The 14,560-nt window shown below is 36.1% G+C and overlaps 1 protein-coding gene across 5 annotated transcripts in view; it reads right to left on the bottom strand.

Annotated features, from left to right (window-relative positions):
• Positions 1 to 14,560, bottom strand: part of LOC129984683 (P-selectin-like) — a 100,328-nt gene that overhangs the window by 13,403 nt on the left and 72,365 nt on the right. Inside the window, exons 6-12 of one of the 5 annotated variants that reach the window (XM_056094617.1) lie at positions 14,296 to 14,469; positions 9,719 to 9,946; positions 9,007 to 9,234; positions 8,674 to 8,910; positions 8,367 to 8,591; positions 8,059 to 8,274; positions 7,750 to 7,965 (exon numbers count right to left, since the gene is read on the bottom strand). In XM_056094617.1, coding sequence (XP_055950592.1) covers positions 7,750 to 7,965; positions 8,059 to 8,274; positions 8,367 to 8,591; positions 8,674 to 8,910; positions 9,007 to 9,234; positions 9,719 to 9,946; positions 14,296 to 14,469 — 1,524 coding nt within the window. Of the gene's footprint in view, positions 1 to 7,749; positions 7,966 to 8,058; positions 8,275 to 8,366; positions 8,592 to 8,673; positions 8,911 to 9,006; positions 9,235 to 9,718; positions 9,965 to 14,295; positions 14,470 to 14,560 lie in introns of all 5 variants that reach the window. The other 4 variants (XM_056094616.1, XM_056094620.1, XM_056094618.1 and 1 more) reach the window with 4 other exon arrangements.

The following is a 14,560-nucleotide window of genomic DNA, read 5'->3' as shown; positions in this document are numbered from 1 at the left end:
CGCTTTTAAGAAAGCCAAAGCCTTAGCTCGACGCATTCGCTGTCGTAGTCAGAGGGAATCTTGGATAAATTTTGTGTCATCAATCACATCCTCAACTTCCACTAAACTTTTGTGGAAAAAGATAAAAGCCGCAAATGGGATTTACAGTGAATCTTCTATTCCAGTTTTAAAAACAGGAAACACGGTGCATTCCGCCTCCTTAGATGTAGTTAATATACTCGGTCATGCATTTGCACAAGTTTCTGCAACAGATTCTTATAATCCTAATTTTCTGGCAATTAAGAATCGCGCGGAACGGATGCCTTTTCGTTTTAATGACCGAAGTACCTCTCCTTACAACTGTGATTTTCGTTTGTGTGAATTAGAAGCGGCATTATCTAAAACCCACAATACCAGTCCCGGTCCAGATGGAATCACATATAATATGCTTCGCCATTTGAATTCAACTTCCCTTCCCAATCTGTTATTTCTATTTAACAGAATTTGGACTGAACAAAAGTGCCCTGCACAATGGCACGAAGCTATTGCGATTCCAATCCTAAAACCTGGCAAAGATCCATCCGACCCTTTGAACTACCGACCAATTGCACTGAGGAATTGTCTTTGCAAAACCTTTGAGCCAATGGTTAATACCCGGCTTCTATTTCAATTAGAAGAACAGGGTTGCATCTCCCCGTGGCAGAGTGGATTCCGTAGAGGACGATCTACTTTCGACAATCTAGTCTTTCTGGAAACCCAAATTCGAAATGCCTTTGTTAGAAGAAATCACCTTGTCTCTATATTTGTGGACATTGAAAAAGCTTATGATCGCACATGGAGACATGGCATACTTTCTACTCTTTTTACCTTCGGTTTTAGAGGTAATTTACCAATATTTTTTAAAAACTTTTTATCTCGTAGAACGTTTCGTGTTCGCATGAGTAATTTTTATTCTGATAATTTTATCCAGGCTGAGGGTGTCCCGCAAGGAAGCGTCCTCAGTGTCACACTATTCATCATTCATCTTAGTCAGATTTTAAACATCTTGCCACCATCTGTTCATGGAAGTTTATATGTTGATGACCTTCAAATTTCCTGTCAAGGTAAGAACATGTCGTTAATTGAGCGACAGCTGCAAAATGCAGTTAACAAGTTGGTAACGTGGTGCGATAATAATGGGCACACTATATCTGCCGATAAAAGTCGGTGCATCCATTTCTGCAGGAAAAGAAATATGCACCTTGATCCGAACATTCATATCCGAAATGTTCCTGTTTCTAAAGAATTGCGTCTTTTGGGAGTGATTTTCGATCACAAGCTCACCTTCCTTCCACATGTTTTACACTTGAAGAAGAAATGTGAACAATCTCTAAACATTTTAAAAGTGCTCTCAAATACATCGTGGGGAGCCGATCGAACCTCCCTTCTTCGCATTTATGAGATAGTCATTCTTTCTCGTCTAGATTATGGATGCATGGTGCATGGATCCGCTCGCCCTAGTGTTTTATACAGGCTGGATACCATTCATCACAGCGCTCTAAGAATTTCCTCAGGCGCCTTTAGAACTTCACTAGTAGAAAGTCTGTATAATATTTGTCACCAGCTACCTCTTGATTTAAGACGGAAAAAAATATCTATTTTTTTTCCGTGTGCAGACTGTGCCGAACCATCCTTTGTGTAAAACTGATCTTCCGGCTAGTCTTCGAAGAATATATGACGCTCGACCCTATCATGTTCTTCCATTTTGTGAGAGAGTCAAAATGCTCTTGCATGATTTGGACCGTAACAATGTTAATATCAAATCTGTTGATTACTTTTGCATTCCTCCCTGAGATATTCCACAATTTTCATTCTTGAATCCATTTTATAAATTTGATAAATCTGTGACTTCGCCTGTGGTTTTCCAACAATTATTTTCTAGCCATCGCTGTTTGTATTCTTCCCACCTACCATTTTTTACAGATGGCTCAAAATCGGAGAAATATGTTGGTTGTGGTATTGTCACTCCGTCTTATACTTTGAGCTATCGGCTTCATAAATATAACTTTGTGTATACCTCTGAGTTAGTGGCCACTTCCTGTGCTCTTCAGGAAATATCACCTGCTACTCAGCATAACGTAATTATTTATACAGACAGCATGAGCGCTTTAGAAACTCTGTCCCACTACAACAATCGAATGCACCCCGAGGCTTTCAAAATTTTATACTGTTTACAACAACTTCAGAAAAAGGGTTGTAATATTACCTATTGTTGGGTGCCGAGTCATGTAGGCATTTCTGGCAACGAAGCGGCAGACTCTACTGCGAAATCTGCTTCTTTTTTAACACAAGAACTTCCCTACTGTGATATCAAGAAAACTCTTGTTAGCTGTCTTGATACCACGTGGCAGGAAAAATGGGATAAACAAATTCATAATAAATTGCATACTTTTAAACCTTCGATTGATGTCTGGCCTGTTATTCCTGTGCGAGAGTTCGATGTGAAACTGACTCGTCTCCGTATAGGACATACTCGTTTTACTCACCGTCATTTTCTTTTTGGCGAAAGACCACCAGTCTGTCCTCGATGTCATGTTGATTTTAGCATTGCACATATTTTGGTTCAATGTAGTTCATTTAATAATCATCGTTATTATTATTTTAATTCGCTCTCTGTAAATATGCGTGACTTGGTGGGCGAAAAACACCACCCGAATATTTTTAACTTTTTAAAATCCATTTCTTTTTATAATCAGATTTAGTAGATTTCACTTTCTTCCCTTGTTTTTGAATGTTTTTATGATTTTGCATTTTGTATCGTGGTATTTAAGACGTCATTTTTATCTCTGTACAATTGTTTTGTATATTTTAATAAAATATGTATCTTTTAGTTTTATATTTTACCATTTGTGTGGCGCAGAATAGCCAAATATGGCTCTTGCGCCAATAAACAACCACAACAACAACTTACTTTTCATTCGCCAATCTGGATTAACTCATGCAACTGCTAATCTCCGAAACTAAAATACCCTTGAAACTAAAAGCATCCAAATAATCTCTGTTAACTTCTAATGCCTCTTCTTTTAAAAAATCTTACATCCCTATTAAAATTTGTCCTAGATCTATTGAATCCTTTCTAACAGCATTTTCACAAAAATAAGTGCTGAAAAATTTGCTATCTGGAGAAGAATGTTTCAGAATGTGCGTCTACTTCCCCAGATCTTACTGGCTTCAAACAAGTTCAAAAAAGAAAAAAAATCAAGAAGTATCCCAAATTAAAACCAAACCAAACCAAAGCAAAATCATCCCAATAAGTTTCTCCTAAGTCCCACACAGATAAAGAATCGTTTTCCAAATTCTAGAAAACTTCACCCCACCAAATATCAAACTCTGTTATGATGCAAGATACCAAATCTTCTGTTATAAAAAAAATGACAAAGTGACACATGTACTCGTATTGAGAAAATCTAATTTTGAACATTTGGTTGTCTCTACATTAGAAAGGAACTCTGTCTTACAACCTAAAATTGACACAGAAATGACTATTTCGAGTGCTTCAGAGGACATGTTGGAGTACGACATGAGTGAGGAACTTGAAGAGACATCTGAAGATGTCTGTACTCTACCACCTCCTTTCATTAGGGGAAAAAAACCTAAACTTAAATATATTATTCCAACAAAGTATAAAAATAAATAACATTCTTCCCTTTGCAATTTCTTTTTGCATAGCTTAAAAATTCTTAACTTTTTTACATCTTGAACGCGTTTATAGTATTTGTTTTATATATATTTTTTAACATTTCCTGTGTACGAGTGTTTTTATGTACATTTTAATGCATTTTCCTGAAACTTCCTCTCGATTTTATAATTCCTATTTCGTTTTCTTGTAGATTTTACGCTTGCTTTTTTATATGAAGCTCTTTAAAGAAGTTTTTTGATAACTTTTTAAAAATCTAGTGTATTTTAGTTTCCATGTTCAACTTTAATCATATGTGTGACGCATCATGGCATTTGCGCCATTAAACTCTACAAACCAACCAACCGTGATTAACAATTATAAAAATTCACGAACTCAAATTTTGAATATTATTTGTTTGGAGCTTAGAGAAATTACTCTTACTATTTCTTTGAGAAATTGCTCTTAATATTTTGGTACTCTTAGATATTTCTTATTTAAATAGTTATGTTCTACTTTTAAGGCTTGCGTGTGTAAAATTTTGCAATTAATTTTAAATTAACTTTCCGATGAGCAAACGAATTGGCATGACATAGATATCTAATAGACAGACAAGACAGTGAGTTAATATGTCATTTTTAACCAGTTTTGAAAGATGTTTAAAGTCTCCAGCTCATCGGGAAATAACTTAATAATCGGTTACAAAATTTGCAACGAGCAGGACAACAGACATAACAGAAGGCGAGTTAATAAATTGTTAATACAAAGTTCATTTTAGTGCAAGAAAGATCTTCGGATGGCTCCGCTAATTACATTATAGCATCGCGTTCGTTCACAGTTCTGGATCTGGCATTGGCAGTAAAGCACTTTGTAATTTTTTTTTAAGTGTCGGTAATAATTATTGGCAATCGCGAATTACGTAGAAAGTACCAAATCAAAGCAATAACATTTCAGAATAATTTCGGGCAATATCATCAATTCGAAAACATGGGATATCTGTAGTAAAATAAAAGTAAAGCAAATTGTTGGAAGCTTGTATGCACAGAAGGAAAAAAAATTCTTTAAAGCCCTAAAAATTCATCCGTTTGAATTACTCGAGGATTGTCTTCTTTCTTTAGGAATCGGTAAAAGATGAACTACGTGCTTCTTTGTCCACAAGTCACATGTGTAAATGAATAAAATATTTCTATTACTTTCCGGTAACTCCAAAGAAAAAGAAACGAGTTTATTTTTGAAATCATTTGTCTGGCGCAGTTTGCCCATTCTTGGCTCTTGCGCCACTAAATCGTAACAAACCCAGCAACCAAAGGAATAGACTAAGATAAATTTGATACTTCTTTAATATTACAACGTAACAAAAGGCAGCTATATTGGACACTTGAAAAATGAAAGCTTGGACATTTTTCCTTTGCATTTTAATGTTATTTATCATTTCGTGTCGTTTAAATTCAAAATTATAGAACTTAAGATCATTCTGTGTATCAAATGATTATTCTGTGTATCTTCGGAAAAGTCCCCCCTCAGGGGCTCACCTACTATAGGTGAGTACGGGTGTCCCAATCCCGAGGTACCCAGGGATCTTTACTCCCTTTCAGTTCGCTCTCCTCTCCGCCTTCTGCTGTCTGCTGTGTCTTTCCTTCCCTCGACGGCAAGCGAGGGAGCTCTCCATGAGAAGCTGTCGCCGCTCTGTTTGCTTCTTGCTTCTCATGGACAGCCAATGTCCCACGTGTTGACCGTGCGTGGCAACCCATTAGACGGGTGGTGCACTGTTGGTCCCCAGTGTATCAATTCGGTCGGTAGCTAACCACCAGAGTGGTTAGTCTGCTAGGGATCAAGCGAAGGGGTCACCTTCTGGGGCTCTGCGTTAAGGGTGGTAGACGTTCCTGGAAGTGGCCCTTAGCGTATAGGTTCCGATTAGCATCAAGGTAAGCGCCGAGGCTGGGGATGCCTAGAGCCGGTGGCTGCCTTCCCTTGTTGGGCTCCGTGGTGGGCGGTGCCGTCGAAACCCGAATATGAATTGTACTTTGTATGGGTCTTTTCGAAACGTCTTTGTCCGGATACTCGATTACAGAAAATACTTCTTTTATCATCTTGCACACTGAAAAAACCTTCCATAAAGTCTCGCCTTTTCTTATTCAGAAACTTATTGCCTCAACCATTGGAGAAGTCAATGATACTAAAAAACTTAAATCTGGAGATTTATTGATTGAAGCAGCCACAAAATCACAAATATCTGTTCTTAAAAATTTGAAGTATTTAGGAGAATTTCCTGTGGAAACATATGCTCATAAATCATTAAACTATTGCCGTGGTGTTATTTCTGAACTTGACCTCGAATCTGTTTCAGAGTCTGAACTTGTTAGTGAGCTAAAAAGCCAAAAAGTTTGTGAAGCCCGCCGAATAAAAATAAAACGTAATGGTCAACTAATTCCAACGAAGCACATAATCTTAACTTTTTGTACTTCTCTGCTTCCGAAAACTATTCTTGCTGGTTATGCACGATATAAGGTTCGCCCATATATTCCTACTCCTTTACGATGTTTTAACTGTCAGAGGTTCGGCCATTCGAAAAACGCTTGTCGAGGTAAACAGACTTATTCCCGCTGTGCATCCCTTGGACATTCGAGTACAGAATGCAATGCAGATCCCAAATGTGTTAATTGTGATAATCCCCACACCTCAGATTCCAAGGATTGCGATAAGTGGAAAATGGAAAAAAAAATTCAAGAATTCAAAGTAACTAAAAATTTATCATATTCTGAGGCAAGGAAACTTGTGTATCCCCAACCTTCCAATACATCAGCTTCATTACCCTACTCACGAGTAGTCAAAAATACTATTTCTGGTTGTACTCAGACAGATGAAAAATTAACTCGAGTTGTTTGTCCTCCACTTACAAAGTTACAACCTTTCACAACTAATAAATCACAGCCAGATACTAATCCATGTACTCCCGTTATTGCTCAAAACCTTCCTTCACGAACTGCAAAGAATCTTAAGAAAAAAGGAAAATCAAAATATGAAGTGAGAACTGAAAAAACGGAAACTAAAATGTCTCCAGTTTGCAAAGAAACAAACCTTTCGAAACTTGCATTTGATCCAGCAGTTGGTGGAACTGATGTTCCTCAGCCAACTGGCGAAACTAGTAATGTCCCATCCGGTGAAATACCACAGGACTTGAATAAATTTAAAACTGTTACATATAAGAAAAAATATAAAAAAGATCACAATTCTGAAAATATATCGAATTCTAAATTCTGGAAGACTTCACCTCGACAAGTCTCCCAATCTATGCCAGCCTCTAATTTTAGCTCTTCGCAGACCATAAATTCCAAATCAGCTGATAAAATGGATGAAACCAACTCCGTGTTTGAAACCATGTGCACAGATAAGCCCAATCAAAATACTGACACTGAAATAGAATCGGATAATACTATTGAATACAACCCTCACGAAACAATCGATGAAACCCCACCTGCTCCGGAACATTCTACCGATTTCACTGCAGTTAATAAAACTGTTTTTAGACAAAGTCCCCAAAAATGTACGGTTAAATGGGTTGATCTTAAAAATTTTTATGATGAATCATCAAATACACCTGTTCGTAACAAATACTTAAAGAAACATCGAATAAAGAGATTACAATGAATTTTTTAACTTCTTTTTGAAGTATATTGCATCTGTTCTAATGTTATGTGATTTGCATTTTCACGTTTTAAATTTCATTGATATTTTAATGTTTTAACATTTTTGGAAAATTTTCCTTTCTGGGATATAATTTGCATTTTTAAGAATACTGATACTATTCCTTATTTGTCTTTCATTTTATCACGAGAATTTGTAATTTTAAATTGTATGTCTGAATCGTACTTGACATGTTTTTTGAATACCAAACGTCTAGCGCAGTATAGTGTTTTATCTACCATAAGCTTGGCGCAGCATAGCCAAACATGGCTCTTGCGCCAGAAAAATCCAATTAACCAACCAACCAACTTCGGAAAAGTCTGTGTATCAATTTTCTTCACGGAAGGAGGAAATTCGATTTGCATAATTTCTTTTTATGCGACATTTTTAGAAATTATTTGACAAATAAAATAGAAATCAAACTAGCTTGCCTGGTATTTTTTCTTGTGGTATGCATATTGGAGGGGCTGATGTCCATTGGCCATTGTCCTGGCAGTAAAGAGTGTCTGACCCTTCTATCGTATAGCCTTCTTTGCATTCGAATTTTATTTCACTACCCACCATGTATACTTCTGCACTATATTTATTTACACCATTCTCTATTGCTCCAGGATGCTTGCATAGTACTTGCGATGCCCTCTGAGGTACTAAAATTAAAAAAAGTTTCCATTAACTCAAAACATCATTAAAATTCATAAACTGAATTAAACAAAAATTTAACGAGTGTTATCATTGTTTGCCTTGTCTTGTTGGTACTCGAATAAATTTACAGGTAGGTGGTGCTTCTGACCACTTTCCAGTGTATAAACAGTAGATAGTCTTTGGCCCTTCTCTCTGAGTTCCTGCTGTACAATTGATTGTCAGAGGTGTACCCACGGGAAAATTAGTCATGGATGTATCCCCTTCAAACCTGCCGTTTTTTACCATTCCAGGATGCTCACAAGTCACTTCTGGGGCTAACAGAAAAAAAAAGTAAATTAATTCCTTTACTCTTTAATACACTGTTTTATAAAGTTTTCTTTGAAAGATGGGATTGGGATTTTCTTACCTGGTGTTGTTGGCATAACTTTGCAACGTGGTGGACTCTCTGACCACTCCCCATTGCGTATACAATACAGATGTTTTGGGCCTTCTATTTCATAGCCTTCTCTACACTGAAATTTCAGAGCTGTACCTACAGGAAAACTTTGTGTTCCTAGAGGATAATCTTCAGTAAAACCATTTTCGACTATTCCAGGATGTGTGCAAGAAAATTTTGCAGCGGTTTTCATCGCTGAAAAAAAAAATTTTATTTGGAATTTTCAAAAGATGATAAAATCAAATTTCTTCTTAATTGTGCCATCAAATTTTCTTACTTGTCGTTGTAGGAATATATCTACAGAATGGTAGTAGATCTGACCAATAACCTCTTTGATCAACACTATGAAGGCAATGAATAACATCAACTCCTACCATTTCGTATCCTTCTTTGCATTGGAATCTCAAAACACTCCCTACGGGAAAGCTTTGCATTTCTGATACATCTTCCACAATAAAGCCATTTTTTACAATACCGGGATGTTTACAAGATAGGTTTTCAGGAGATATCGATGCTATAAGAAAAGCATACATATAAATTTATTAACTTTTTTGGGAAAAAAAACAATGCATATATCTATCACTAGAACTTTTCGAAAGAAATTCTTTACCTGCGATTGCATCAATTTGTTTGCAGATTGGTGGGGCCTCTGACCATGAAAAATTGCGAAGACAATAAATGACATTCGGACCTTGTATTTCATAACCTTCCCTACATAAGAACCTTAATTCCGTGCCTTCCGAAAATTGTTCAGTTTCGGATGCAAAATCTTCAATTATTCCATTTTCGACCACTCCCGGATGTTTACAAGACGACTCCGTCTGGACGGCGGCTTCTTCTGAAAATATATTTGGAATATGGTGTCACATATACAGAACGTTTATAAAATCATGAAACAAAATTTAAAAGTGGGGTAAGCATTCAGAAACAAGCCGTTTTTACAAAAGAATACCTATTCGAAAGACTACAGTTGTGGAAGACTTTTTATTAGCGAATAACAGAATGACTTGGAAAAAAAATTCCGGTACATCAGCTTATGGCAACTGTTCAAGGAAATAAAATAAATTTTGGATGCAGGTATTTTAAGATAGCTCTCAAGAATTATGTGCAAAACTGTGAATGTACTTTAGAAAGTGTAAATGTTCTTTAGAACTAAACTGATGAGTTATTAAAATAAGAGCCTCAAAATATATGCTGCCTAAGGTTAGCGCAATAGACAATTCTTCGCTGATTTTTTAACTGTAAGCAAAAAGCAGAAACGGGACTAAACAATTCTACAATATTTGTACATCACTATCCATGAGTGACTTAATTAGGCTTACTTTTATGAGAGGGCCCACACTGAGGAAGTATTCCATCCCAAGTAGTATCCGATCTGCAGGTAAGATACGTGCTTGGTTGGAAATCTGTGTTCTTCTCATTGCAGAAGTAAAGAATTACATCCCCTTCTTTGAAAATGTGTTGTGTAGGAATGGGGTTTCCCTTGAGATCTACCCTGCCTCCATCCTTGGGTGTGCCAGGATCAGGACAAATAGCCTTTTCCTTTTTCACTGGAAGCAAATTTGGATCTAATGATAAAATGGATGCATATTTTAATTTAAAGTTGTATTTTTATTTTTGTCGTCTGCATTACGTTTATTAAATTCGTTAGAAGATGTTACTAAAAGTCTATTAATATGCAAATTTTATGAATTATTTATAATATGTATCTTAGAAAACCTTTGCCAATAATTCAATTTTTAAATATTTTAATTTAAAAATAAAAATTTTAAATATTTAATATTTTTATGCCCAACTGTAACAAATATTAATTCACTTTTAGTAAGAAAATAAATTCTTTTTTTTAGAAGCAGAAAATATTTCGTGACTGTACTTTTCACTTTGAGTATATATGTGTGTGTGTGTGGGGGGGGGGAATAACAGATAAGCATTTTCATCCCTGGAAACGAATCCTATAATGGAATTTTTTTCGCTGTTAATTATATTTCAGAAAATTTTGATTCTTTTTCCTGTATCATAACTCCCAAGGCCGGAGACCTTGCCGATTTGCGTCGAAAGAAAGTCTCAGCACAGTACTATTTTCATACATTATCAGTCCCCCGGCACCCTATTTGTCAAAGTTCTATTCCCTCGTCTCTCCTTCGACTCTACAATGCTCGGCCCTCACACATCCTTCCTTTCAGAATGAGAGTTGAAAAAATGATCCAGGACTCATTCTTTGATAACATAACTCTTCTGACCAATGATCCGTTAGCGTTTTCACCTTGGGATCTGCCACAAATTACTTTCCTTAACCCATTTTCTGGATTTGACAAGTCTAAAACTCCACCAGTTATTTTCCAACAAATGTTTTACTCACACCGCTATCAGTATGGTTCTTACATCCCAGTTTATACTGATGGCTCAAAATCAGACGAACATGTTGGCTGTGGAGTAGTAATTGGATCTGATATCGACAGTTATCGTCTGGAGAGCTGTTGTTCTGTATTTACTGCTGAGCTCACAGATATCCTCTGTGCTCTCCAGAAAATATCACTTTCAACTCGCAGCAAATTTTTCATTTATAGCGACAGCATGAGTTCATTGCAAACGCTCTCTAATTTTCACTGTCAGATACACCCAGTTGTTCATGAAATATTCATCCTTTTGCGCACTATCCAGAATCAGGGTTTCTCAATTCTTTTTTGTTGGGTTCCCAGCCATGTCGGGATTTATGGCAATGAACTGGCAGACAAAGCTGCTAGAGATGCCTCCTTATTTTTACTGCCCCTCTTGCCTTTTGTGACATCAAGAGGTCCTTTGCTAATTTCATATATAAATCATGGCAGGAAACATGGGATCAAAAAGTCAATAACAAGCTGCACGCTGTTAAACCAGTAATTGGTTTGTGGTCGGCTCTGCCTTTGCGAAGACATGATGTGAAGTTGACTCGTCTGCGTGTGGGGCACACCCGTTTCACTCACAAATATTTACTATTCGGAGAAAGGGCACCTACATGTCCTACTTGCGATACTGTTTTTAGTGTTAATCATATTTTGATTGAGTGTCCAAATTTTAATACTCAACGTATTCATTTTTTTAAAACTTCATCACTAACAATGTCGGACTTAGTGGGAGTAAAGCCCCATGGAAATCTTTTTCAGTTTTTAAGGGCCATTGGTTTGTACGGATATATCTAGTTCTTATCATTTTTTAACTTTTTCACGTGTGAAATTCATACTTTTAAAGTAACTCTTTTAAAAATCTTTTGATACAATTATTTTAACGTTTTTTCTATTCCACGATCGTCAATATTCTAACCATACGTTTGGCGCAGTTTAGCCAAGGTTGGCTCTTGCGCCAATAAAACTCACAACCCACCCGGAGACCTTGCCTAGGTGTAGCGCGTCTTCCCTGTGATCTGGGTGTCCTGGGTACGAGTTCTGGTTCACTGGCATGGTTGTTCTTTAACCTTTCTATCTGTGAGGTGTGTGAAAGAGCCTTTTAGGGGTTGTGCAAGCGAATATGCGAGTGTCATCTTCATACGAGTTAGAAGTCAAACTGCTCTCGGATGCTTTTACCCTCAGAAGCTACTGTAAAAGAACTCGGCTAAAATCGCTGGCTTCGTCAGCGGGCTTGTACAAGTGCCATAAGTAACAACAACAACATAACTCCATGTGAGATGGCAAAACTTTTTGTTTGCGATTTTCAACTGATATATGGAGATTTCATCCTCATTATGCATCTTAACATTTTAAAGATTTTATCTTCATCTTTCAGCCGATGGAAACAAAAATTTGATACAGAATTGCAATTTTAGATGCAAGATCACATGCCATATATTAATTATGCTTATCGCGAACTGCTCGATTAGGTGCAAGCAGATGTACAGACGGACAAATGGCCAATATTTCATTCAAATTTGATGTACATCTTTTTAAATGTTAAACCTGTGGACCCATTTTTATCCAACTAGTTCTTTATGTTTTGAAGTTATTTTGTTCGCTTTCTCTCAAACAAATAGACATAAAAACTTAATTTGAATCGATTTTGTTCAAAATTTAGCAGAAATCTACAAATTTTGTTGTCAAGACAGCATTCCAAAGCTCAAAGCGTTTTTAAGTTATCATGTTCACGGACAGGCATAATTCGAAAAATGTATTTTCATGAATTGGAGAGATGTGAAGCTTCAATAATAGTCAAAATCTCGTGTTTCGAATACTTGAATTTTGAAATACTTTCTCTTTGTACACTTCATATACGAGGAAATGAAAAATCCTTTAAACAGGTCTAAGTGTCAGAGATGCTGGTTTAATTTCTTTCATAAATTCCGATACTAATCAAATATGTTTGGCGCAGCATAGCCAGATATGGCTCTTGTGCCACAAAATCAGAAGTAACTAACTAACTAACCGATACTAATCAAAATGTAAATTTGTATGAGTGCATTCATTATAACAATATATTTTGTTTCTTTCTGACACATTCTTTTTCTCATGAAGAATTAATGATGCCTTGTCTTGTGATGAATGAGCAGCTAATTATAAAGAGTAAATTTTGAATTTATAAACAAATGATATGAAACTCTTTCAGAGTTGGTTACATTTTAGCTTTCTCGCATATCAATATCTCATAAATGAATTTCACCTATAATATTTCTAAACTATAAAGTTTGAAAATTTATTTCTATTATAGAATTGTATCCATTATTAATACATTTCTACTGTCTCGTGTACGAAGCACAGAAAAAGCAATGAAATCGTCAAAAAAATTCAAACTCGACATTTTGACAAACAATCAGTTGCTTTAAACTTCAAAACCTTATACATAGAAAAATTTCAAAAGTATCAAGTGATCCTTTCATGTAAAAGGCTAAATATTAATTTTAAATGTCGGTTTGTTTTGTGTGTTTTACTGGCGCAAGAGCCAAATTTGGCTATACTGCGCCAATCAAATGGTACATGCATAAAATTTGTTAAACATCCATTTATTTAATTAACACATATAAATAAAGAAAATTTCACCCAAAAAATGATGTGAAAATAGTTTTAACATCTTAAAATTTAAAAACTGATTCATGAGATTTTGTTACAATGATGAAACGTACAAATACACAAAAAGGAATGTTCAGCGCAAAAAAGGATGATTAAAAAGTCTAAATACAAGTTAAAAAGCCAATAGCTCTTAAGAATTTAAAAATATTTGGGTGGTATCTTTCACCCACTAAGTCCTGCAATGTTGAAGCCAAAGTAAAAAAAAAACGAGTACGGTATGAATTAAAGACGGGACATTCAATTAAGATATGCCGAATAGTAAAATTAACTTTGCAGCTATTGCACATAGGCGCATTTTCCCCAAATACGAGATGTTTGTGGGTAAAGCGCGTATGTCCTATACGGAGACGTGTCAATTTAACATCCATCTCGCATATAGGATGGACAGGCCAAGGAATAATATCCGCTTTTATACAATGTAATTTATTTTCAGTCTGCCGATCCCATGACTTTTGCCAGATAGAAGAGAAATGATGGGCAATGGACCTTTTAATATCATAAAAGGGGAGGTCTATGCTCAAAGAAGCCAATGCAGATTTTGCAGCCAAGTCTGCCTTCTCATTTCCCAAGATGCCGACATGACTCGGAACCCAACAGAAAATTGCTTGAAATCCATCTTTCTGAAGCAGTCGCAAAGTGAACAAAATTTTAATGGCAATCGAATGTATCCGATTGTGGTAATGCGACAGTGTATCCAGTGCGCTCATGCTATCGGTGTAAATAATAAATTTACGCTGAGTAAAGGATGAAATTTTCTCGAGTGCGCAGAAAATTGCCACCAACTCAGCATTTAAATGTCGGATAAATATCTTTGATTTCGGCAATGTTTAAACGTTAAATTAGATATACTGAATATTCAAACTTGCCTCTTGGAGCTGCACAAACGGGAAGTGTCGAATTCCAACCTCTCCCTGGCAAACAGTAGTACCTTCCGTGGAACTTGTCGTTACAGGTTATATCACAATATGTTCGTTCCATGTCAGTTGTACAATTGTAAGAACTATTTCCGGTTATTTTCAAAGTGCATTGTCTTCCAGCGGCTAAGTAAAGAATGTTTCAGTATAAATTAGTGGCTGAAAATTATTTGGCTTCTGGTAGTTTTTTTCCCCTATTAGCGCAAGATATAGTACG

The sequence above is a fragment of the Argiope bruennichi genome, chromosome 9 (assembly GCF_947563725.1).
Source record: "Argiope bruennichi chromosome 9, qqArgBrue1.1, whole genome shotgun sequence".
Lineage (NCBI taxonomy): Eukaryota > Metazoa > Arthropoda > Arachnida > Araneae > Araneidae > Argiope > Argiope bruennichi.
The sequence above is the reverse complement of the archived record's forward strand: the minus strand, read 5'-3'. Positions and strand labels throughout refer to the sequence as shown.